The 24,550-nt window shown below is 41.6% G+C and overlaps 6 protein-coding genes across 6 annotated transcripts; 3 read left to right on the top strand and 3 right to left on the bottom strand.

The window, feature by feature from the left end:
• Positions 1-1,544: 1,544 nt before the first annotated feature.
• GGI43DRAFT_226997 (uncharacterized protein) lies at positions 1,545-2,685 on the bottom strand. Its single transcript, XM_083200465.1, has one exon. It carries the CDS (start codon positions 2,280-2,282, stop codon positions 1,659-1,661), a length of 624 nt encoding a protein of 207 aa, XP_083056264.1. The 5' UTR covers positions 2,283-2,685; the 3' UTR covers positions 1,545-1,658.
• Positions 2,686-4,963: 2,278 nt separating this feature from the next.
• Positions 4,964-5,722, top strand: GGI43DRAFT_416639 (uncharacterized protein). Its single transcript, XM_083207324.1, has 2 exons — positions 4,964-5,409; positions 5,461-5,722. The coding sequence occupies exons 1-2, from the start codon at positions 5,330-5,332 to the stop codon at positions 5,624-5,626; spliced, it is 246 nt and encodes an 81-aa protein (XP_083056265.1). The 5' UTR covers positions 4,964-5,329; the 3' UTR covers positions 5,627-5,722.
• Positions 5,723-6,664: 942 nt separating this feature from the next.
• On the bottom strand, positions 6,665-8,513 carry GGI43DRAFT_430910 (uncharacterized protein; the record flags this gene model as incomplete). The annotated part of the gene is made up of 5 exons (XM_083209345.1): positions 6,665-6,998; positions 7,047-7,363; positions 7,417-7,717; positions 7,787-8,212; positions 8,275-8,513. The coding sequence occupies 5 exons, from the start codon at positions 8,511-8,513 to the stop codon at positions 6,665-6,667; spliced, it is 1,617 nt and encodes a 538-aa protein (XP_083056266.1).
• A 2,660-nt stretch (positions 8,514-11,173) lies between these two features.
• Positions 11,174-13,862, bottom strand: GGI43DRAFT_430914 (S53 family peptidase). Its single transcript, XM_083209346.1, has 8 exons — positions 13,584-13,862; positions 13,319-13,475; positions 13,021-13,249; positions 12,707-12,827; positions 12,426-12,643; positions 11,522-12,333; positions 11,347-11,456; positions 11,174-11,281 (listed from the first exon to the last, which is right to left on the bottom strand). Exons 1-8 carry the CDS (start codon positions 13,841-13,843, stop codon positions 11,236-11,238), a joined length of 1,953 nt encoding a protein of 650 aa, XP_083056267.1. The 5' UTR covers positions 13,844-13,862; the 3' UTR covers positions 11,174-11,235.
• A 2,901-nt stretch (positions 13,863-16,763) lies between these two features.
• On the top strand, positions 16,764-22,355 carry GGI43DRAFT_430922 (non-ribosomal peptide synthetase). Its single transcript, XM_083209347.1, has 3 exons — positions 16,764-18,899; positions 18,978-19,489; positions 19,548-22,355. The coding sequence occupies exons 1-3, from the start codon at positions 16,832-16,834 to the stop codon at positions 22,326-22,328; spliced, it is 5,361 nt and encodes a 1,786-aa protein (XP_083056268.1). The 5' UTR covers positions 16,764-16,831; the 3' UTR covers positions 22,329-22,355.
• Positions 22,356-22,565: 210 nt separating this feature from the next.
• Positions 22,566-24,534, top strand: GGI43DRAFT_425853 (kinase-like domain-containing protein; the record flags this gene model as incomplete). The annotated part of the gene is made up of 2 exons (XM_083208556.1): positions 22,566-22,581; positions 23,663-24,534. 2 exons carry the CDS (start codon positions 22,566-22,568, stop codon positions 24,532-24,534), a joined length of 888 nt encoding a protein of 295 aa, XP_083056269.1.
• Positions 24,535-24,550: the final 16 nt, after the last annotated feature.

The raw sequence follows: 24,550 nt of genomic DNA on the forward strand, positions 1-24,550 counted from the left end.
TCACTACATAAATCCCATTATTGACTATATAGAGCGTTAATTAAGGAAGACTCTAATATCATTAGTTAGTTGATTAGTTCCTTGCCGTGCTACTTAGCTTGACTTTATATTTATTTTAATATACCGCTGTGTAAAGTCTGAGGCAATAAATATAAAAACCAAGGTAGAAAATACGCAATTTTAACGTTAATTTAATGAAATTATCAAGATCAAGATATTATTGATCTTGTTCTTCAAAACCTTTTTCCATTCTGTAACTCAATCATGGTAGCTCAAATATAGCTAATGTGTACGTTTTGCTTTTTCTTAGCTTATATAACTGAATTGGACTAATAATTTTGGGTAATGCTTACCCAGCATCCAAGCAGGCGTAATTAAGGTGACAAGTGCGCAATCTTTTTACCCGTTGATATGATCCAAAACAGAGGCTTGAGTGGCTGCCTTGTAGCCGCCTATCAAGAATCAGGGTTGGGCTTTGACGCTATCACGACGTACACTGGTAATCTACGTGTGCCAACTGCACAGGCTGCCCAGGAGCTCGATCTTCCCACAGGCTCACCGGAAGCATTGATGTATGCATAAGTGAAGATAAATTCCGCCAATATTTCCCCATTGAAGACTTCCCATAGCTCTGTGCCGCATCAACGGCTGAGTTCCACGCAAGGGCTGACAAGCTGATACCCCATTTCCCTTCATCGCTAAACTCAAAAACGGAGCGAACCTAGCCGGTGTCGCCAAAGCCGAGACTCTTGCAGAAGCTGAAAGTTAGGTCGAAAATATGGTTGGCTCTGGTTCTGCTGCACTTGTAGAAAAATATATTGATGGACCCGAGGTTGATGTAAATTTTCTTTTGATCGATGGAGAGATCATATTCTGTGATATCAACGACAAACCGCCCTATGCTGCAGAAGTGGTAGGCCCTGAAGATGCACCCGCTTCTTTCATAGAGTCTAAAATGATATGGCCTTCCATCTTGCCGCCCTCCGAAAAACGCGTCTTGGGTGAGATAGCGCTAGCGGCACTGACAAAGCTTGGCTTCAAAAGCGGCATATTTCACATAGAAGCCCGCGTCATTAAGTCCTCTATGCAATGCAGTTATAGTAGAGACCAAGAGTAGTTTCGTTATCTCGGAAAAAAAAAGGTTATGCAAGAAGAAGAGCAGTCGAGAGCCATGCTTATAGAGATCAATGCTCACATGCTTGGCCACTGCGGCATTGATTACACGTTGGTGCAGCTTCTTCTATGAATGGAAGACACCCGTCACGCGCGCCTCTTATCCGTTCCCTTTGCTGATATGAAGGGTACTTGCGTAAACATTGAGTGTATTATTACTCCTCAGGAAGGCATCTTTCATGGTGAGAATATGTTTGATGATTGGAAGGAAAGGCTGCCCCATTTGATGGAGAGAGTTGTAGATGAATATATTTTTACCAAGACGGAGATACTGTGAAGGGCCTTAGCGAACGGGCTTCGTGAGTGGCTTATTTTATTATGAATAGTGAAATCGGGCGGGAGGATGCGATGATAATTGGCGACGACATCAGAAAGAATTTGAGATTTGACATGGTCTAGATATTAGTATAGGGACGTATTTATGCTATTTTCTATGAAACATCGGAGACATTATATCTCAAGGCTGTTCAATAAAATATCTGGGTTTAATCGACTATAGCTTCAACACAGCTTGCCAACTCCAGAGATATCTTTAGCACATGATCCATGATCCTCCTCGCAGCCCCATCTGCCGAAAGGTCTGACACATCAAGCCTGAGCGACGAAGGATGGTTATTAAATGAGTACAAGTCAACCTTCCTGAACATCTTGACTAGCTCTGCATCAATAAGCTTCCCATGGTTCACCCTCCCATCTTCCACTAATCTACCTAGGTTGGTCTCCTCATCACAAAGTAACATGATAGGTATAAAATTGCATCTCCGTCTCTTAGCACAGTCTATATATTCTTCGCAGACAATTTCGCCAAGTTCGTTAGATGTCTGGAAGTCTGTGAAGATGTATGCAGTAGAATGCGTAGCCGGTTCGTAGATTAATGAGTTAAAGATCGCCAAGCGGATCTGCCGACGGAGATCCTGATAGCCAGCTTGCTCGCGATGTAAGACGGCATCTGCAGGATTGATGAGGAGATGATTATGAACGACCTTCATTGTGGACGGCCTGAAGAAGCTGGCAAGAATTTGTGCAATAGTTAACTTCCCTGTTCCCGGGAAAGCATTAAAATGGACCATAGGAAGAGGCCGCTGTGGAAGATTGATAGCATTATTCATGGTTGTTTCATTGGAAATTCGATTTTGGCTGAATGAATGTTGTAGTAGAATCCGGAATTCTTGATATTGTACACCAACAAATAATCCTTATTGGAATTGTTGATTTGTTTGCGGCTATTGGCCGGATTTCGTTCTCTCAACAATCACTCAAAACCACACCCAATCGATTACGCCAAACGCAGATGACGTGCGAGAAATCCAACTTCGAAAGGCTCGGCTTTTGAATATTGAAGCAGAGTTGATACCCCAAAAGCTGCTGACGGTCAAGGGAGGAGAGTTGCATTGATGGGCTTGAGATGGAAGCATTCGGCAAAGATCCGGGATATGCTGATAGATTCCTATAGATTAAGGACTATGAGCAATTGTATGTGTCCTGTGCGCAAGGTATGATCTGGAAGGCCACCCATAATGCAAGGCTGATCATCACAGTCCCAGGTCCGTTGCCCCACATCAGCTTCCGCGATAATTATTTAGCCATCTACATCTCGCCTGTTGTGGACCGACCACATACCCCGCAGAGATTCAACACACTACCAAGCCAGGATGGAAAAATAATCAGCAAAAAGAAATATGCAAGATGCACATACTTACCGCGCCAAACTCCACGGCTTATTGTTATTAAACCCCTAACGTGTGTACGTCTTTTCTTTTCTTTTCTTTTTGTTGTTGTTTCGGCTATTTTGTAAACCACTTGATTGCTAGGTCATGGAGATCATGTCAAAATCACAAGGATCTCTGGATGAATTGGGCAATAAGTCACATGGGCAGACTTAGACCTGCTTGAAAGGCCACCAACATACATCGAAAGAATGAGCTAAGCCTGCTTTTCCAGATTTATCATGGCATACATGGTTTTCATTTTTACATCACTCCAACACGGGGATATTAATGTCTTTGATGAGTTACATTGTTCGTGGATTCTAAGAGGGTAAAATTGGAGAAGATATTCAAAATCTTGCCTATTCTCTAGCGTGGAAAGCCAGGCTGGCAGTCTCAAAAGTCCTAGTAGGTATTGAAACCACAATTATTGCTGCTATTGCCCCCTTTAGAAATAGCTGCGAACTCGTAAGAGAAGATTTTAGCCCCAAAACCTTATTATGAAGTAACGGTAGTGATGTCCAAGTTCTCATCACAGGGCCGCCTTTTAAGTTATTCAGGCCAAAACCGCTCCAAGAAAACAAAATAATAGCTACGTATATAAAGAGTCTACCGCGCTTAGTCATGCATCAGCGTCAACAGTTATCCAGCAAATTCTATGGTTTGCGATTGTTACGCTAGGTGCGTTGCTGACTATACCACATTGACTTAGCCAGTACATCAACAGAAGCCAAATCGTTTTGCGTCAAAGCTTCTTCAAGTTTACTCCCATATTTAAAATATTCTTTCATGCTTTGGGCTTCATCGTCTATTTTTCTCTATATAAACCTGAATGTAGCTATGTACATGTAGCGGGTAGCTACGCTGCGAAGACCTAGTGCCGATTTACCGTAGCCCGTGACCCATAAAATGTAAGCAGCAGTATATTCGGGCCTTTTTTTTTTAACCTACGAAGTATGAGAAAAGAAGTACTTTTACATAAGATTTTCCAATATTCTATTGCAGCAAGCGGAAATACTTCGTATATGGTAAAAGGTTCCCATGGTGAACATGTAGTCGACAATTTTGCATCAAGATACATCACGGGGGGCGAAAAAATGAGGAGCACTACGTGTACCATTATGGCTCACTTTCGCAATCGCATTTTCTTCAATGCATCTAGCTTATGATAGCTTCCTTCATTGAATTTTGCAACTTTGTTGGTAAAGAGTATAGGACAGATTCGGATCTGTCTTTACTTTTTTTGCTATCAGCGGTTCTGTTGGTGGGTAGTGCCTGTGAATATATCACTTGCATCTCCGGTAAACATAATATTATTCTTCAGAATATAAAAAATTACCTTGTTAGTTCATGTATATAAATCTGTCCACAGAGTCGTGATAATAACTGGGGTTGGCGAAACAGGAGCAAACATGTTATACGTTCGGTAACTGAACATATATCGGCAGTGAGCGAAGTTTTATAATGGCATTCACTTTGCACCAGCCAGACGCATCAGCTGGGGCAAATAAGTACATATAAATAATTCCCCCATGACTTTCTATTGAAAACTTAGCGTCGGAATATCCGATCCGAAATTTATGCAACCTCGCCATGAAAGATTTCAACTAGGTGATTAAATGTATTAAGCGTTGGATTTTACTTTGCAAGAAAGCAGATATAGCTATTTCCAAAAGTACGCAGCAGGACTCGAAAGGAGCGAGGTTCCTTGCCTCATGCAGAGAATAATCCTCTGGCTCTCGGTGCCGTAAATCCTGCCTATAAAGCTTTTAGGCCCTGATAACGCCGTAAAGACGGGCCTTTTTTAGTGTGGAATATTGCATTCCGCCTACAAAATTATTGTGTAAGGCTTATGCTGGGGGAAAAGATTTAAAAAAGCCTATAGGCCAATAGCGTATATTAGCGTAAGTACGTGTGTTAGTCCGGTGCAATCTCCCCTGCTAAAATAAACAAAGAGGTACCTACCTTCATATTTAAGTACTCTAGTAGGTATCTACCCCGTGTTCAGTTCCTTTTCCACCCTTATGATTGGCTCCATTTGTCGGATCTACCTCGGCGGTGTTTTTTGAAGGACTATTAACTGCTGAATGGATCTTTTGTTGTTGGATTCTGTGCTGTTTACCTTTTTTCCTCTTATTGGCCATTGGCTATCCATTATTCACGTCACGGGATATGCTAGGACGGTTTTTGGAAGGAATACCCCGAAAAATACGCCATTGATTTCTCTACCAGGTTATAAATAATCACTGAGTACACTGATCAGTTAGCACGTCATATAAGGCATTCTGCACCTTAATGGAATAGCGGTGCGATTAATCACTACTTGGAGCGGCTTGGAATATATATCGGTCTTGTCAATCGCTCACGTTCTTCTATTTACAACGAAACAAAATTTATGATGAAATAATTAAGCAAAGCTGTTCGAAAACAATATCATTCCAATTTATAAAATGGGCAGCCCTAGCTGGGTGATACCGGTTGCTGCACTTAGCACTATCTGCGGCGTTGGATTTATAGGTGTTTGGTTTTGGTAAGAATTCGAATATTTTCCGATGAATTTATTGTAATATTGACTTAATAGGTTTCCACGGCTTCTGAAAAAGGGCACACAGCAAGAGCTCCAAGTTTTAGCCGCAGAACGGGCTGAAAGAGACCGGTACATGCAACAAAGGAATGCAGAAGAAGGCAAAATTGTACAGGAAACACAGGTCACACCGGTGCCAAAAGAGTCGCCTCAGGCTGCTTAAGATACATCAATACTTTAAAATGCCACTGGCGGCAAGGTTATTATTGTGATATTGAGAAGGAGTTGAATAACGGCACTTCCAATGATATCACATGCGAATTATTAGAAAGAAAGTATAAATTCAATATTAGAACTAATTTAATGCTAAATTTTACGTTGCCTAGTCACTTTCTATGCTCGTGGGCAAGAAGCAATCCCTTATTAGCGTCTATAATCGACTTATTGATTTAGGTTTCTTAGAGGAGCTTTAGATCGAGCATTTGTTTACAAAATATACAGTAAAACGCTCTATTTTAATAACGTCTACCTGCTATCTAATACCATTTGGAAGCTAATATAACCGTCTGCATCCTCTACGAGCATATATGGTCTTGTTACATGGAATTATAAACGGAGATTTATATATTTTCGGAGATATATATAGCCACCAGTCTAAATTAGAATAATAAAAAAAAGGGGCGGGGCGGGGGGGTTATTAGCTGTTGACCAAGCTAAATAACGGGATTGACCATTTGCGGCTGTACATGATATTGAGTCAAAAGCGAAAGCAGTATCTTGCACACTAACATCTCAGCAATTTTGCTAAAAAAAGACCCTACCAAAAGCTCCTTTACCGCGATTGAAATAGCATATCTGACAGATTTTGTGACGCCAGTTAACTCAAGAATCTACTCTATATCGCACGCATCACTACGTAATATCGAAATCATATATCTGCATGATATTGGATTCTCAACATACTTGCTGTGTTCATATTCTTCCTCTCTCTTACTTGTGCAGTCAATTTGTTATTGTGGGTTTCGATCATTGTTTCCTATCCCGATAAGAGCAAGTTATTTGGAGTTAGATGTAAATACATAGAAGTAGAGGGCCATTCGCCTTATGTAATAGTACCTGACAACAAAAGCTATAAATGCAAGACAGTATTAGTAAGTACATTATTAAATGTATTGGCAATCTAGTTACCCTTGTTCAAACTGTGATAGAAAGAGCATCATTATATAGTATATGAATTCCAGAAATGGATATATCCACTAAATTAACCTATTTCTTTAATATCTTGATAAATATTGTCTAGTAAAGCTTGATATGTCACTTCTACAGCTTGCCGTCGGATATTTCCTTTGGTGGCTGTCCGTGGGAGTGAGCTTGGTGGAACTGCAATGATGAGGCTAGTGGAGGTAATGCGCTCATGAAGATATAGTCGAGAATGAAACGGCTGTATTCTATCCAGGATTATCCGCTTCAGATGGTCATGGTCGATATCAGAAGTAGTTTCCACGAACAAGGCTGGGCTAGGTCGCCCCGTTCCAACCACAATGCAGCTATCCACCAAGTCGCCACAAACTTGGAGCACGTTTTCTTCAATTGCTCTGTTTCACATTAGTAACATATTATATCCTTGCAATGGAGTCTATTACCTAGTATCGCAACGAAGACTATTCTCACTCTTTATCCAATCGTCATTGCGTCCACAGAATTTGTAGTATCCTGTCTTAATTTCCGTGAAGATGTCTCCAGTGTGAAACTTGCCATCTCTCTGTCTAAAAGTCTCTACAGGGCAGTCTGGAGACTCTGGTAATACTACCAATTCGAGAAACTGACGGCTATTATCTTCCGTCGCGATTGGTTCAAACGTATATGCTGTACCGGGCATAGGGCGAAGCAGGGCAGCATCGGAACCTGTACCGTCTACAGACAGCATCATACCAGCCGCTTCTGTGCTTCCATACATGTTCTATAGCTTTATTAACAGGTGTATAGTCGTTATATTATTATTATACCACTTACCGTTAGCTTCAATCCATTTTTATACGCCCAGTCTTCTTCTTCCTGGTGCAGAGACAATCCACCGTATAAAATGGAGTCAAGGTTTTGTAAATCTGCCAACAGTTTTGGGTTTTCTCTCGCCTTGCGAAAATGGCTTGACATAAATGTGGGGAACTGGTTGAGACGGTTGAGTCCGCACCGATGAATCATACTCTGCAGCTCATCTGAAGAGAAGGCGATTTGGGAAGGCAGGATTGTGCAGCTCCCATGTCTAAGAAACCCTATCGTCGTAAACGTTTGACCAATATGGCATAAACTTCCCCTGTACATACGTTAGCATGCAAGGCAATTCATAACTCCTGGAAGTTGTTGGGCTGAGGGGAGTGTTTACATCCACACTGTCACGTCTCGGCCAGACGCTGCCCGTGGTGTCGCAACAATAGCAGCTTTCTTCACCATAAAATCGAGCCATTTGCCAGTGCAAGGAACAAGTTTAGGGGAACCAGATGTGGAGCCGCTTGTATGAAAAATGAACATTACACTATTGGGACCAGGAGCTTGTAAGGGAGGAAGAAATCCCAGCTCCTCGTTGGAGGGCCAATGAGGCAAAGAATTCACTGGAAAGTGAGGAATCGAACATTTCGAGATGCTCGAAGCAAACGAATCGTGATAAACAAGAGCTCCGGCGTTTGTTTTGGCGAGGAGCTCGAAAATTACGGTGGGATTGGGCAGTCGAATGCTAAAGAGCTGTGGAATATATCCTGCCCTTGAGATGCCGTAAATATGAAGAAGATCCGAGTATGTGAGGCCAGGAATCCTGTAAACAGTTAGCAAATATCCTTAGTCCCAAGTATAAGAAAGGTGTAGACATTCCATAACCCAACAATGGACCCAGCTAAGACTTCACGGGATAAGAGAAGATGCCTCCAAAGCAAGGCATAACGTTCTACATCATTAAGCAATTGCTTATATGTGACTGGATTCCAATTGAGGTCTTGGTCTTGATTTTGAGTGCCTTCGTCGGGAATAAAGAAGGCCGTTTCAGAAGAAAATTTAGACGCACTCTCATACAAGACTGAGAGATGTGAAATAAGTTTGTGTTGATCATCGGAACCCATACTGAAATACTGGGACTCACAATGAGGAAAAGAAAACGAGAAATTGCAGAGATGGTAGGTACTAATTCGTCTCACAAAATAAAATTTTCACTACGAAACGGAAATCGGGAGTTATAAGCTATATACCTAGTTCATTATACTTTATTACATGATCATTTCCCCATTGGAGTAATTGATCAAGGATTAATAAACAAAGCAAGATGTGCGTAGTAGCAGATGGGCGCTACCTAGGATTAGGAATAAAGTTGCTTATTTTATTCATGCACTATTCTCATCTCGTGCACCCCCGCTTCGAACTCTCTTGATTTTCTTAGCTCTATACGGAGTACTTACTGAAGCATTGTGCAACATACTTCAGTGAAGCGGCAGCTAATAGTTCCTGGGTAGTATTTTATTACTAATATATCTATTATATTATACAGAAGTATAAATTCTTTTCTTTTTTTTCTAAGAAACAGTAAAGTTTAGATGTATTATATATTTGCCCTCAATACAGGCCGGTCTACACTTTCGGATTTAATGTCGTGATTTCAGGGAACACTACTATCTTTATTTCTCTTCTGTCTTCAGCATATTTGGACTTTGCGATTCACCGTTCTGAGAGGCTATTTGCGAACTTGTTGAACACCAAGAAATCCGAAGTGAATCCACGAGGGAAGAGCTCCACAAATAGCGAGCTGACCACCAATCTTGAGGCACATGCTATGATATCTATGGAGTACCTCGCAAAAAATCACCCGAAACAAATACCTACTTATGCAAGAGGGGTTGTTTTTAGATAGAGTCTCTGAAAGGGTTGCTGATAGAGACATTTTATAGCTGTACGGATTTAAATACCTTATAATTTTCTATAGGCTGTTGCAGACGTGCAAGCTTGCAATCGTAAAGGCTTACTCAAATAATTTCTATTACACAAGAGCAATCTGTTGCACTACAAACGCTGCCAGGTCTCTCTAGTACGTGAAAAAAGTTTTGCAAGTACATGTACCTTCTATAACAACACTCAAAATATATTACAATTGATCTACTTTATTTAACTCAAGCTGAAATTAAACAGGCGATTAGCTAGAAGATAATATTTACAGAAAGAATTACATTGCACGTTTAACCACTCGGGTATTCATGATTTACCGAAAGAACTGAATAAGTGTTGCAAAGATTTAATATATACCTAAAGGAGGCTGCCCGCGATCCGGTGCAGTAACATTACCTTAGGTAGGTAGGTAGGCTTCAAGGCACTAGGCGCTATTAGGCAAAGTGCTATAGCAACTGTTATCCGCTATAGCTATAGCGGCCACCTTGCTATAAATTAGAATGGAAGCATCCATCAGAGAACTATCCATGTTAAATCCATTACAAATTACAAATACTTCCAAATTACTGGAGCGGTGCAGGAGAGCGCAGACATTTATTCATGTCCGTCGGAAATGCAGCCAGCTATGGCGACATTGCTGGAACTGTGTCCCGCTTACAGAAGCGCAGCTTGGTACTACAGCGCTTTCAGACGACAGAAGGTCTTAGAATCGTCAATGGCACATCGGCAAGTGCTATTGCTGCAGTTTTATCATAGAGCTAAACAACTGGTGGATTTGTCACATTTTTTAACAGCCGTGGGATCGGAGGCGCTTTGCACTTTCTGGGACAATAAATAATTACGAATCTTATATTTTTTCCATTCGACGAGTCGATGGTAAGACTAGACAGCTGCCAACATCACCAGCTTTCCCTGGGGTTCTCGGTGGTATCTCGGGTCAATCTTCGCAGTCGCGGATTAGCAAGAGCCGACACTCGCTACGCAATGCGCCACAGTGGCTCGGGCCGCAATTGGAGGACATCTGGACCTGGTTGTTTCTCGCACACCAGCAAATTAAAATTGAGCTCCATTGAATGGCAGATAATCTATTAATCGACGTCGACGGCGTGCATCCACCATGGAGATAATTTTCAAGCCATACCTCTCAAAAGGGTATGGAACAGACTATCTTAATCATGCCGACTCTCGGCTTTTTGCTGTTTTCGCAGTGTACTAGGCTGATTAGCAATAAATTTAATAATGGCCTGCCTGCTAATGTGTGTGTGTACGGATAGTCATAAAGCGCCAAACTTACCTGGTTCAAACCGCATCTACGCGTACGTTAGAAATCACATTAGAATCACATTATATAGTGGATTTTCTGAACCAATTATATTCCGAATAAATAAATGGGGTTTTGATTCAGTCAATTCTCATAAGTCTAATTCTCATAAGTATATAAACGGTCAGGTCGATGTATCCGGTGGTATTACCAGCGGGGCCATAACTAGACGTATAATCGAACATCTCAAACAAAGGTACCCACAATTTCCAAAGACTTTCTGATAGCATCGAATGAATAGTAGTGAGGATATATTTATCAATCTGCAATCGTAAATTGCCAACACACATTCTGGAGTTTATGATGCTTAATGCTTATTTAACGAGATATGGATAATGCAAATAATGCATCTATAAATAATCATTTATTAAAAACACGGTTCCCATAATATGGAAATGCGGCGTATATAATATCAAGTATAATAGTTTAGCATGAAAAATATCCATTCAAGGGCACTTAAATATCTCGATGATACCAGTCCGTAAGATAGCTTGATGTATGCCTTAACAGCTTTGCATCGCGTGGTATTTGTTGAATAATGATATATTTTCCCTATGCTCTTATTCTAATGTTTCTGATGCTATTTATCACAAATTGAACAAAAGGTCCATCAGTGCCGGGAAATTTGGCGACCTGGTATAAAATATTAGTTTTCGCGAGAACAGCACATTGGATACCGGCACGATGTTGCTACTTACCCGAGGCCGGAGACTGGATCCCATCCTGTAGCCGCTGGGAATCCAGGTGAGTTGTTGCACCCTGGGTTGTTGCCAACTGTGACATCGTGAAAAACTTGAGGGTTTGCATACTATATGGAATATTATAAACAACCATTCAACTCAAAGATATTAAAAGAGATTGGTTTTAACTTACCAAGACAGGATGCAAATAGCCAAGCGTGCTTTTGCCCGCTTCAAGTCGAGCTTCATTGATCAGCGTTATCGCTGATGCAAACACGGGTGATGAGAGGGAAGTCCCTCCTATTAACTGCCATTTCCCTCCAGTGTAGACGACTTGCCGATCTCCAACAGCAGCAACGTCTGGATATCCACGGCCTCCACGGTGATAAACACCACTGGTGACGGATGAATAGTTCCCATTTATGACGAAATTATCATAGCCACTAAAGGGTAGGGAAGACTCAACTTGGTCGAAGTATGCCGTTACGGATTGTTGCTGGTAGCTGGGAGTTCCAAATATTTGACTGAAGCCCCCACCACTTGCAAACCTGGTTGTCGCAACTTCATTAAGTTTCTCGTACGGTGCTTCCGGCCCTGTTGCATTGGCGAAGCGATCCCATTGAGTGCTCCCGACAGCTAAAACGTATGGGCAAGAAGCTGCTGAATGTGGAGAAAATATCTGCTTCTGAGTACCACCACACTGGCTTTGTTGACCTACACCAACATCTCCAGAAGAGGTAATGACAGTTGTTCCCTGTAGTGTAAGCTTCATCCATTCATTGCACTGTCGTTTAAAATATGAGTCTGGAAGTTCTCCTTCTACCTGGTGATACGAGATGGAGATCACATTGGTTGGCTTATAAACACCGCACTGTAGCTGACCCTTGTATCCACCCGGGTTGGGATCAGGATACACAGGGTCTGAGCAGTCTGGATCAGTGCAGTCTCCTGTTTCTCCAAATGCGCTGTATGTGCAGTAACTACCGTCTATGGCATCAAGGAATGCTATGAAAATATGGTCGTTAGTGAGAGAGACTGTGTGTGAAACGATGTGAAGGGATATGATAGGTATGATGTGTGCTAATTCGTGGACGTACTGTTCCAAAATCCATTGTATCCTCCATGAGATTCATACCACTGATCATCTTCTTGGAAAAGAACTGTTCCTTGGGGATATATTAACGGGATAGCGGAATTGAAATCTAGCGCTGATTCAGCTCCATCCTCCACATTTGTGAAATTAGAAGGATCTTCAATCGCTCCAACCGCCCCATCGATAAGCCTTTCTTCTGGCCATGTGCCATTGGGTATATACCTAAGGCCAATTGAAGTTATTGAATTGGTAATCCTAGTAGTCTGAGAAAGTTATGGAACTTACGGATAGAGCGTAGAAAAATACACATCCAATTCCTGGCGGCTGTAATGATCATTTGAGGATTCAAAAATTCCAAGCTGGTTTCCTGGAAATCCCGTTGTGCCATTCGGAATTGAATACTGAGCTATAGACCAATTAGTAGCTTCTCGGCATGCGTGTAACGAGATGAACCACCATGGGAGACATGTTGACTGTGTATACACCACTGAAAAGGGGAAAATGAAACTCACCTCTTGTACAATCTGCTGTAACATAAATACTACATGTAGTACTATTGGGATTGGGAAAACTAGACAACAGGGATACATCTGGCCGACCTGAGAGGCTGGCAGCTCGTTTCTTGCTTTGGATATTGGAATGGGTCTTGGTGCTGCCCTTTCGAAGCCTTGTGCCAGGGGTTACATAGTCAATGTGCTCCTGGATGTGAATAGGAATGTGGTATTCCTCTGCAGCTATATCTTCACTGCCAGAAAAATGTTCCCATAGAAAAAAGTCGGTATAAAAGAGATTCTCCACTTCTTCAACTGAGGCATCAAATTGTACCCACTATACGAGTATTTATGAGATCCTGTTAACAAAATACGTGAATAACGATCGACTAGGAACAGAAAATACCTGTTTATTCACTGATTGTCCAATACGATTTGCAGAAATTCCAGACTCAGTGAGCCATGTTATGACTGTGTCAACACTAGACTGAGGCGGTGCAAAGACATCTATAACCTCTTCCGGAGTCATGTGGTTACCATATTGGAAAGACGCAGGATCGGAACTATACGACAGTATTAGCATTGATATTAATGAAGTTCAAGATATTGGATGTTATGGAAACCCAAGGCTGTCTTGTTATTGCCCCGTGTATCCAGCCGGCTTAGCTTACATTTCCAACAGCCTTTTTTCTCCAGCAGCAAAATTAATTTGCTTGAGGCCAATTCTCATAGGTAACTTCACCGTACGCGGAATCTTTTCTTTCTTAGTCCATTGCTGGACTGAAGGAGAAGGATGTCGTTCATGGAGAATATGAGTGTTGGGAACTTCTCTTTTAGTTATATGGAGGGTAGTATGTAGAGACACTGGGCCAGCATTAGCATCAGCAATAAATGCTGCTATAACAGCGATAGAAAATATTTTGGGCAACATATTTAATTACAGATTCGGCTGTAATATTGATGAATTGCTATAAGATAGCCAAAGATTCAATAATACAAGAAAAAGCATCCTCCTATAATATGTATAAACGAGTTAACTCCACTTAATTATTACTATACACACAATATATGGCGTGCTGATTATGAACCCCGCGTCCAATACTCAAAAGGGCAGGTAGCTATAATGCCAATTAGGCTAGAAAGTTGAAAATAACGCAGTATTATCGGCTCTTAGATCTGAGATAGTTCGAAATGGTAATAGGATAACGTCCCAGGACTATTCTCGGCAAGTAGAAAGAATCTATACACTTTCTTATACATTGTGCAAGGTTCTTTACGCGCCGCGAATATCAATATATGTAGCATTCATTAATATGTCACATCCACTAAATCTTGAACATGTGTGAATTTATAATGCAATTACAATGAGTGAATGTCGAACAGATCGGCAAGCAAACACCTATATTTCTAAACGTTCTTAATAAGAATTAATAAATACATATAAAGTTCATAAACTATATAAATAGATTTTAAGTTGAATGTGTATATGCTATAATTTATTGCATAAATTGCTTCAGTGTAGATGATTCTTTTTACTTCTCATTCTCTGGTAAAATGTATTTATTTGAAAAGGAAATTCTCAATATATGTGTACCTAAGTAGGCATATAAAATAACTTTCATCTGCAGCGATTCTAATATTTTCTGCCTTTTTTTTTCTCACATTGTAAATCAATATCATTACTATGCATCTAGTCCCTTGAATATTACAGTTAAGGCTGGTAAATAAAGATTTTACTTTATCCAATTGACACTCTAAATGCGGCGTATTTTTACGCCGCAAAAGATAAAAGCAAATGATAACTAATGAGTTAAAAGGGGAAAAAAATAGCCCCATCCCCTTCTTTCTTTGGTAGTTCACAGATATAGATTGAGAAAAATAATAGTTAAGAGGCTAATCTAGCATAAATATGTATATCAATTGACTATTACATGTTACATGACCTACGGTGTATTCGAAAGGTAGCTTTGTAGATTTCGCTATGGCATTATTTAGAATATAACCGTTTTTCTATATTTCAACTAATCGCTCGAGCCAAACACGTCGCTGGTCTGGACATGCACAGGAGATTTGCAACAAATAAATAAAGGGATGGCTTATCAAGCATCCAAGCAGGCGTAACCAGCATCCAAATAAACGGGGCTTTGTAGATGAAAGTACTATTATTTTTACTGCTATAATATAGCACTTACTTGCTATATTATAGCGCTTCCTTGGTGTATATATCGCTTTACTGCTATAATATAATATTAGAGTGCTATAATATAGTGCTTAACTGCTATAATATAATGCTTAACTGTTATAATATAATGCTTCACTGCTATAATATAATGCCTAATTACTATAATACAGTGCTTATTTATTATAATATAATCCACTGTTAATACATATAGCAAATATATATATGTTAAAGGAAGAAAGGGCTATATTATAGCAGGCAGGTACTATATTATAATAATCAGGCGCTGTATTATAGTGAATAAGCGCTATATTTTAATAATATATACTTTATAGTACTTTAGCTTTATTTTGGAATTAGGCCCGTGCTAACTGTAAATGGGTAAAATTCCAATTTTTTGGATGCCGGTTACGCCTGCTTGGATGCTTGATAAGCCATCCCTAAATAAAAGAGAATAAAGAAATAGGTAGTTAGCATACTAAAATTCATAGGGTGTAAAAGTTAACTGCGCTAAGCCTTTAGCACTAGTATTCTTATTTTCATGCCTACATGTACCTATTCACTTCCGATCCACTTTTGCTATCAGCTGCTTGATGCAAGTAGTATAATTGTAGACAGCAAACAGATACATCCAAGTGGAACAATCGTATTATCTATAGTAATAAGCCTGAATAGCGGCTTCTATTAGCCCGCTCTTCAGAGATCACCACTATGCCATAAGCAAAGATTGTCTCTCATTTTTATAGTATTGGTAGAATACAAATACGCACGAGCTGCTACAATTGAGGATTGTTAAGTATATTCTATACCGGCAGCATTAGTCCACAATTTTATGCTGATAGAAGGACTGATCTTTTACCTAATAAGAAAGTAATATATTTCTATACTACGACATACCAGAGTCTTTTGTTGACTAAGAACTTACATCTTGGGCAGGGAGTATTGTCTGAATTTTTTTTTTCCATTAATAAGAAGCCCCAATTGTACCTAGTCGCTAATAATTGATGTGAAAATATGACACGACCGTATTAATATACTTGTCAGCATTATAAACTATTGGCACATGCAGTCATCATTTTGCGCGCGGTCACATGTGTATTAGAATATATCATTGGCTGTGCCTCGCATCTGTGTAACGCGCTAAGGGTGATCCTTGAAGCAGTATAGCGACTATTCCGTATATCGACCTTACACATGTCTTACTATCCGTATATTCGTAAAGGCAGATAGGCCAATTTTTACGTTGACGATAGCCTACCATACTACCTGGTCTTAGCTATGCAGGACAGGGCATCCAGCCACCATAGTTGACTTATATTTATAGCGACACTGGCTCTACCTTTTTCTCTTCCGATCTTTGTTCAACGATTTTCGTAAATTCTCTAGCACCCATATCCATTACACAGCTATTCTAATTTACCATTCACCATTCAATGGTATCTTCTTCAGGCATATTTCGTTACATATTGCCATAATATTTGACAGTGGGTGTACAAAAAGTATAAACGAGGCTCTTGGCTATCTGCTGCGTCAAACTGCAATCAATTAGGGCTTATGCCGCCTGCAGTATAGGCTATTTATCTCACTCCTTTTGCTATTCTCGGTTTTTCCCGTGAAGCCATATGAGGAATTATACCACTGCGGCTGTCGAATGAATACCGATTTAAATAACTCCCTCCTTTGCAAGCGCCTCGCGGAGTATATGATCTCAGGCTATAGTGCCGTATATATGGAGACGAAATGTCAATCCAGCTTCATACCGAAAACAAGGCGCTGCCTGAAGTTCAGGTCGCGCATCCCCTTCTTGGGGCCCCAACCATCGATCCGTTAGGATTAGGTATTACTTGGCGAAATACACTATATCCTTTAAAATTACTCTCTCTTGTTGACCAGCATGTTTCACTACCAAGTATTTTTCCAGCATCTGGGTATGTCAAAATGGTTGCTGAGGCATCTCTGAAATTTTCCGGATCAAGAATTCTTCGGAAATTTGAGCTTGACGACTTCTTTATCGAAAATAACATCGATTTAAAACCCCAAGAAGAAGCAATTGAGATCATGCTTGAGCTCCAGTCAACCGGCAGCCATGAAAGAAATGGAGACAGGACAGATTTCTTGAATTTTCGAATTAGAACAATCTATTTCGGTGGACACAAGTTAAATGCTTTAGGTTGTGTGCGTCTGAGAAGCTCAGATGGGCGCAAGGGATTATCTTTACCCGAGACAACGCGTGGTTCAGAAGCAAGCACGCTTTATAGTTTCGATCGCTCTTCACCTACCTTTGTTGATGGCACTAGTCTCACAACATCTCCACTGAGTATATCGTCCTCAAACTCCAACCAAGACATCGAGCTCGAGGTTCAAAATTCCCTTTCTCGTAAAGCTGAAAGACAAGCAGAAGGCAAACTTTCTGTGAATCATGAAGTTGAGCAATATATGCAATCGTCTCCGCAAAAGAAAATCGTCAAGACTCTCCCAATGTCCTTTGGACAGTCAGGCTTTTGGTTTATGACCCAGTTTGTCGGAGATCCGACTTTCTTTAATGGCACAGTTTCATTCCTAATCACAGCAAATCTCGATATTGAGATGCTCTCACGACTTGTGCGCGAGATGGCCAGTCGGCATGAAGGGCTACGGACGGCATTTTTCACCGACGACTCCCATCAACCAAAGCAAGGGATCCTGGCCGAGTCTCCATTATACCTGGAAACGAAGATAATTACGTCTCAAACGCAATTACGCATAGAAATCGATACCATGAACAATCATGTCTATGATCTTGCTCGAGGTGAAACCTTACGACTTCTGCTCCTTACGGAGTCTCCAGCCCGACACCATCTAATCGTGGGATACCATCACATAAACATCGATGGAATGAGCGTTATGGCTATCACTGAGGATCTTAGGCTAGCCTATGAGGGAACAAAGCTGCCGCCACCGTTCCAACAAAACGAATTTGCAAAAAGACAACTTGAACGACTTCGTACAGGGCAATATGCAAATGATATCACATTCTGGAAGGGCGAATTTGAAGATCCTCCAGAGATTTTCCCTATTCTTCCTCTTTCGCCGAATACGCTCCGATCTCGTCCAATAGTTAGAACAACCTACCGCCATGTTAGAGCGGAAAGGCGATTGAACTCTGCCATTACGGCTAAGCTTCAAGGACTTCGAAAACAGGGGTATATCCAGTCTTCTTTCAATTTTTATGTGACCGTCTTTCAAATCCTTCTGGGTCGACTGGCCCAATCAGAAGATATTTGCATCGGCGTGGCAAGCGCAAACAGGCATAATGATCCAGGCTCTGAAGACAGTATCGGTATATTCTTGAACCTATTCCCGCTTCGACTGCGCTCACAAATGTCAAGATCCTTTCTTTCTTTGCTGAAAGAAAACAAAAATAAAATTCTTGCGGCTCTGAATCACTCAGCAGTTCCATTTGACGTCATACTAGACGAAGTTGAGGCTACTCGACACCCTTCGCATAGTCCTCTGTTCCAAACGTTCATCAACTATATTCCCGTAAGAGAATCAAGATCCTTTCGGGATGGTATCATAGAGAACAACGAGTATGAGATAGGGGAAACTCTATACGATATCATGTTGGCCGTCATCGATCCACCTAGAGGTGATCCTTGGATAGCATTCATGGTCCAGAAGGAGTTATATACGGAACGCGACGCCCAGATTCTACTAGACTGTTTCATTAACTTAATGGATGCTTTCACCAGCGATATCCATCTCTCAGGACTTGCGCCACAAATGTTTAATGGGGCAGCGATTCAAAAAGCGATCCAGCTTGGGCAAGGTACGTCCTGGCTCTGTCTCTTGCTAAGAGAAAAAAAAAAAAGACTATATCACTAACTGTGGCTGACTATAAATACAGGGACTAGTCTTGACGTTGAACTTGGATCTCTCAATAAATTCCTAGATGATATCTGTACGGAACGTGCCAGTGAAATCGCGCTGAAGGATACCTATGGAGCCAAGCTTTCTTACGCCGAAATGATGAATAAATCAGCTCAGATTGCCCATGCGCTTTCTGTATCCGGCATTTCACCCAAATCTAGGATTGGTGTCCTCCAAGAGCCGAGTGTGAGTTGGATATGCTCTATGCTCGGAATTTGGCGATTTGGAGGGAGCTATGTCCCCTTGGAAATTACCCACGGTGCTGAAAGACTGAACTCAATCATGCGCGACGCCAATGTTGCCGCTATTCTAATCCACGATGCGACCAGAGCGCTTTGTGAAGATATAGACGGCGCGCAGATCGCAACCATAGTCGACGTTGATATAGCTAATGACATTGGCGAGGTAATAGCCATCAACGTTCATAGCTCTGCGCCTCCAGATGAAGCAATTGTACTATATACAAGCGGATCAACTGGTACACCAAAGGTAATTAGCGCCCTTTATTATTCTTTAATGCCATATTAGCACGCTAATAGATGAGTAGGGAATTTCTCTTCCTCACCGAATGGTCAGTAATACCATTAAGGGGTTCCTTCAAATTTTTCCCATGAAGCCCCAGACTGTCCTCCAGCAAATTGCCCTCAGTTTCGATGTTTCTTGGTGGCAGTCGTTGCTTGGACTTGCGACAGGTGGAACTATTGTCGTCGCCGGGAAAGATGTTCGAAGAGATCCATTTGCATTAACCGCCCTTATCGTCTCTCATGGGATAACTTTGACACTTGCAGTCCCCTCAGAAGCCACATCTTGGCTTGAGCACGGAGATTTTCAGCAATTGCGCAACTCAGCATGGGAGTGGCACATATCTGCCGGGGAGGAGGTTGGTGGTAACCTAATCGAAAGACTCAGGAGGCTAGAGAAACTGGACTTACGCTTTTTAAACGCCTATGGTCCTGCGGAGACAATTATTCCAAATGCCCATGAGATTCTATATCGAGATCCAAACTTAGACACTTCGTCTTTCCCCATTGGCAAAGCCATGCCTAATTACAGCGTATACATCATGGATCAGGACAATCACCCTCTTCCCGCGGGTGTCCCGGGCCAAATTGTCATTGGAGGGGCCGGCGTTGCTTCTGGATATATAAACCAGCCAAACCTTACGGCGACTAGATTCCCCAAAGACGCACTTGCTAGTGCCCGAGCAGTTGCCAACGGGTGGATACATGTGCATCTTAGTGGCGATCGTGGCTATATGCGAGAGGATGGCGTCTTTGTGGCGCTAGGCCGCATTAACGGTGATACCCAAGTCAAATTACGAGGCCAGCGATTTGAGCTTCGGGAAGTCGAAGTAGCTATGGTAGCTACAGGAAAAGGCGATATTTTGGAAGCTGTTTGTCATATTCGATATCATGACGAGAAGGATGCAGCGTCTGCATTCCTCGTTGCGCATGTTACACCTGCGCAAGACGTTCAGAATAAGTACGGCACCACCGGGCCAGCAATCGACAGCATGCTCCGTAGCATTGTCTCTGGTCTCGCGCTACCACAATACATGCGTCCTTCTGTCGTGATAGCATTGCCGTCTATGCCACTAAGTCACCATGGAAAAGTTGATCGGAAATTTCTCTCCAAATCCCCGCTGAAGAAGGCCGCTGAGCCTCTGAAGTCCCCGCCACATTTAATCCAAAGCCGGAGTGCGCAGTTGCAAAATGAGATGGAAAAAATATGGAGGGACATCTTGGGTGATCTAATTGATGGACAGACACTAGATGAAAGCTCCGACTTTTTCTTAGTTGGCGGTAATTCGCTTCTATTAATCAAGGTTCAAAGTAAAATGAAGGAACGAACACGCCATGACATCCCACTAGCGAAGCTGTTCGAAGCTAGCACTCTCGGCAAAATGGCTGCTATACTCCGCGACAATCAGCAGTACGACAATCAGGAACAGCCAATGAGAAGTATAAATGAAGGCAAAATGAAGCAAATATGGCTTTCTGTGCTCAGTGATATCGTGACTGAGGATATAATTACATCTGATGCTGATTTTTTCCTTCTCGGCGGCAATTCATTACTTCTTATTCGCGTACAGAATGAAGTGCACAAGCAGTTCGGTGTCCTCCTTCCCTTGGCCTCATTTTTTGAAGCAAGTACGCTAGGACGAATGGCACTGTTATTGGACAAACTAGCCATAGAAAATGACGTATCTCGCGAAAGCGAAGCAGATATTAACTGGAAAGACGAAGTGGCCTTTCATGAGCAGCTTCCAGCCGTCACATCAATCGGTAACGATCATAAGCCTACTGACGGGTTCCCAGGTGGAACGGTAGTGGTGTTGACAGGGGCTACGGGTTTTCTCGGCCGACACATATTGCAAAGGCTTGTTAGCGATAATAAAGTAAAAGCAGTACACTGCATCGCTGTTCGAGATATCTCAAAACCTCTTGTCAACTCCCCAAAAGTTATCATCTATCCGGGGGACCTAAGAGATCCCCTTCTTGGGCTTTCGAATGATGCCGCAAGACGTGTGTTCTCTCAGGCTTCCGTAATAATCCACAATGGCGCGGACGTCTCATTCCTTCGAAGTTATTGGACTCTTCGTGCAGCCAATGTTCTTTCTACGAAAGCCCTTGTACGACTAGCCATAAAGCATGCAATTGATAGGCCACTATTACACTTTCATTTCGTCTCGACAGCTGGTGTTGTTCAGCTTGGAATAGATGAATTATATGAAGAGGCAATATCCGTACTGCAACCTCAGAAAAACGCAAACGGGTATGTCGCATCAAAGTGGACATCAGAAAAATATCTTGAAAATGCTCATGCCGGCTCTGGGCTACCAGTTACGATACACAGACCAACCTATGTCCTTGGGCCAGATGCGCCCCAGCTTGATGTAATGCATAATATCCTGAATTTTGCAGAAAAGCTGAAAAGTGTTCCTCGTATGCCTTCAGTAGATAGATGGCTGCAATTTGTGGGAATCGATGATGTGGCACAAGATATCGTGGCCGACGTTTTGGATATAGTCAATGGTGGAAGAGTAAATGTGCAGTATCGCAACCACTGTGGTGTCGAGAGCAATTGGGTTCGGCTAGATCAGCTTGGGCAATACTTGGAGAGACAACATGGTACGAAGTTCTCCAAAGTCGATTTTACAGATTGGATTGACTCTGCAGGAAGGGCCGGGATGCCAGTACAGGTGAAAGAATACTTGATCAGCCTCATGGCAGGTAGTGATTCTAAAAATAAGATTTGGACTTCACCACGTGTATTGAAAGGGCCGCGAAATATTATTGCCCCTTGGAGGAAGAAAGGAAGACTTTAAGTATAGAATAATATACATATAAAGAGCTATTATATCATGAATATCTCATAGTTGCTTACTTATTAGTGAGTGAAATCAATCATTTACCGCAAGGTTTGCCAATACCTCTCAAGTATAATAATCTCTTATTATATTTCTCTTTGGCGCAGATAGATATTCTTATTTCAATTTTCATGAATACACTTGCGGTGGATAGCGAACTGGATAAAGAGATATAAATTATGAAGAAGAGGGGCGATGAGCGATAAGTACAGTAACTTAAGGTACCTAGAATGAATAAGTGCTGTAATTAAACACTATTAATACCCGATTATAGCTATATAATGTGTATATATTTATTGAATGCGTACATGTTAGTTCAATCTAGCTATCTTGATGCAATAAATTTTACGTGTAACAGAAGTCAAGCGCTGCACACAATTAATTCAATTTGCTGCGAACAATAATTTTAATAATATAACTAAGCTTTCGTCATTTAAGAGTTACACGATGTTCTCGCCATTTCATTCAAGGTACATTCGGACTTTAGGCCGTGGAGTTGGATCTAACCAAATTCCAGTATTCTCATCCCAGTATTCCCTCGCTTGACCATTTATATTAAATCGCCACCAAACCCCATTTTTGTCCAATACTGGATTTGGATATAGGTCCTGTCGTCTTCGGAAAGCCTGAACGAGATTCCCAATGCCTAGTAAAGGTGTTGATTCGGATTCAACATAATTAATGGCCTCTTTAGAGACCTCCATAGGGCGATTCCAATTCAAATTCCGCAAAACCAAATAGCAAAAATGCTGACAATTATTTATGATCATGTTGTATTGTTGGTGATCTGGTCTGCTCATGCTCCCGGAGAAAAAGGTGTTCTATATCTCATCACCAGCCTTCTTTATCCGAGTTGCCATGACTGTGGCACCTGGGATAGGGAAGGCTTTTTGAACTTCGATTGGTCCTACCATGTTTCTAAACGCCGTAGATGACGTATTCTTCGCCATTTAAACAATAATAGGCCACATTATTTTGGCGCCGCGAATATTCGACAAAACACGAAATATGATAATCAAGGATTACACATTGGCCTTACTGGATGGCGGGCGTCTCTGCATTAAGGTATCATTTCAGCCTCATAGCTTTCCAGATCACGTGTGTAACTTACTACGCGTACTCAGTACTATACACGTGATTGTTAAGCTATTTATTTGAAGTCGCCTTTCTTTTCCATATCACCAACTACTGTCAATTCAGCAGTTACATTTTAACAAATACTGCCTACATCTCGTTCCCTTACGGCTGCAGGGTCATTCACACTCAATTAATCACCATGTCAGCTCTCTCAGACTTGCCAAATACAATAGAAGAGATGAAAGAGGAGGAAAAAGTAGAGACAAACGATCTACTTCCAAAGTTCCCAAAATTCTCATACCTGGATGCGATTATCGGAAAAGAGATTCACAATTTTTGGGGAAATCGAGTTCTCGAACATACCAGTTCTAAGGGCGAGCTGCTAGCCTTGAAAGTCAGCAGCCCGGATGGCTTAGACCGCTCCCAGGGGGAAATGATGGGTTACGCTGCAGAGCATGGTGTATTGGCACCCAAAGTATTTGGAACTTATGATATTGTTACCAAAAGGCCTATTGCGCGTGTTATGGTTAGCGAGCGAGTTCCTGGAATACCATTAGTAGATATCTGGAGGGACATGTCTCAAGATGATCAGGCTTCCATCAAAGAGCAGCTTCGCGCCCAAATACGACATATGCGCACTCTAACACAGCCATTCATCGGTCGCATTAATCAACAACCTACTCGTAACTTATACGATACCACTTTTACTAGATACTGTGGTCCTTTTGAAGACGAAAAGTCATTTGATGACTGGTGTGTAAACCGACTTTATGGGGGAGTTTTTCAGCATAAGAAATGGCAGCGGATACTAGAGAAACAGCGACGTACATCGTCTGGAAGATTCGTCCTAACCCATGGCGATCTTTCACCACGCAATATCCTTGTCCAAGGCAACACAATTACAGGAATTATTGATTGGGAATTAAGTGGTTTTTTCCCCGAATACGTTGAGTATGCGACAGCCGTGGGGCTTAATGGGGGGATGGAAAAATGGTGGATTCCTGTATTAAAAGAGGTGCTGGAGCCATGTTCAAAAGATATGATAAAGTTTACTGGTCTGATCGAGGAGAGAGTTGGTTCATATTGAACTTCGAGTGCAAGAA

This window comes from Trichoderma evansii, assembly GCF_050947405.1.
Source record: "Trichoderma evansii strain SZMC 28006 chromosome Unknown GGI43scaffold_28, whole genome shotgun sequence".
Taxonomy (NCBI): domain Eukaryota; kingdom Fungi; phylum Ascomycota; class Sordariomycetes; order Hypocreales; family Hypocreaceae; genus Trichoderma; species Trichoderma evansii.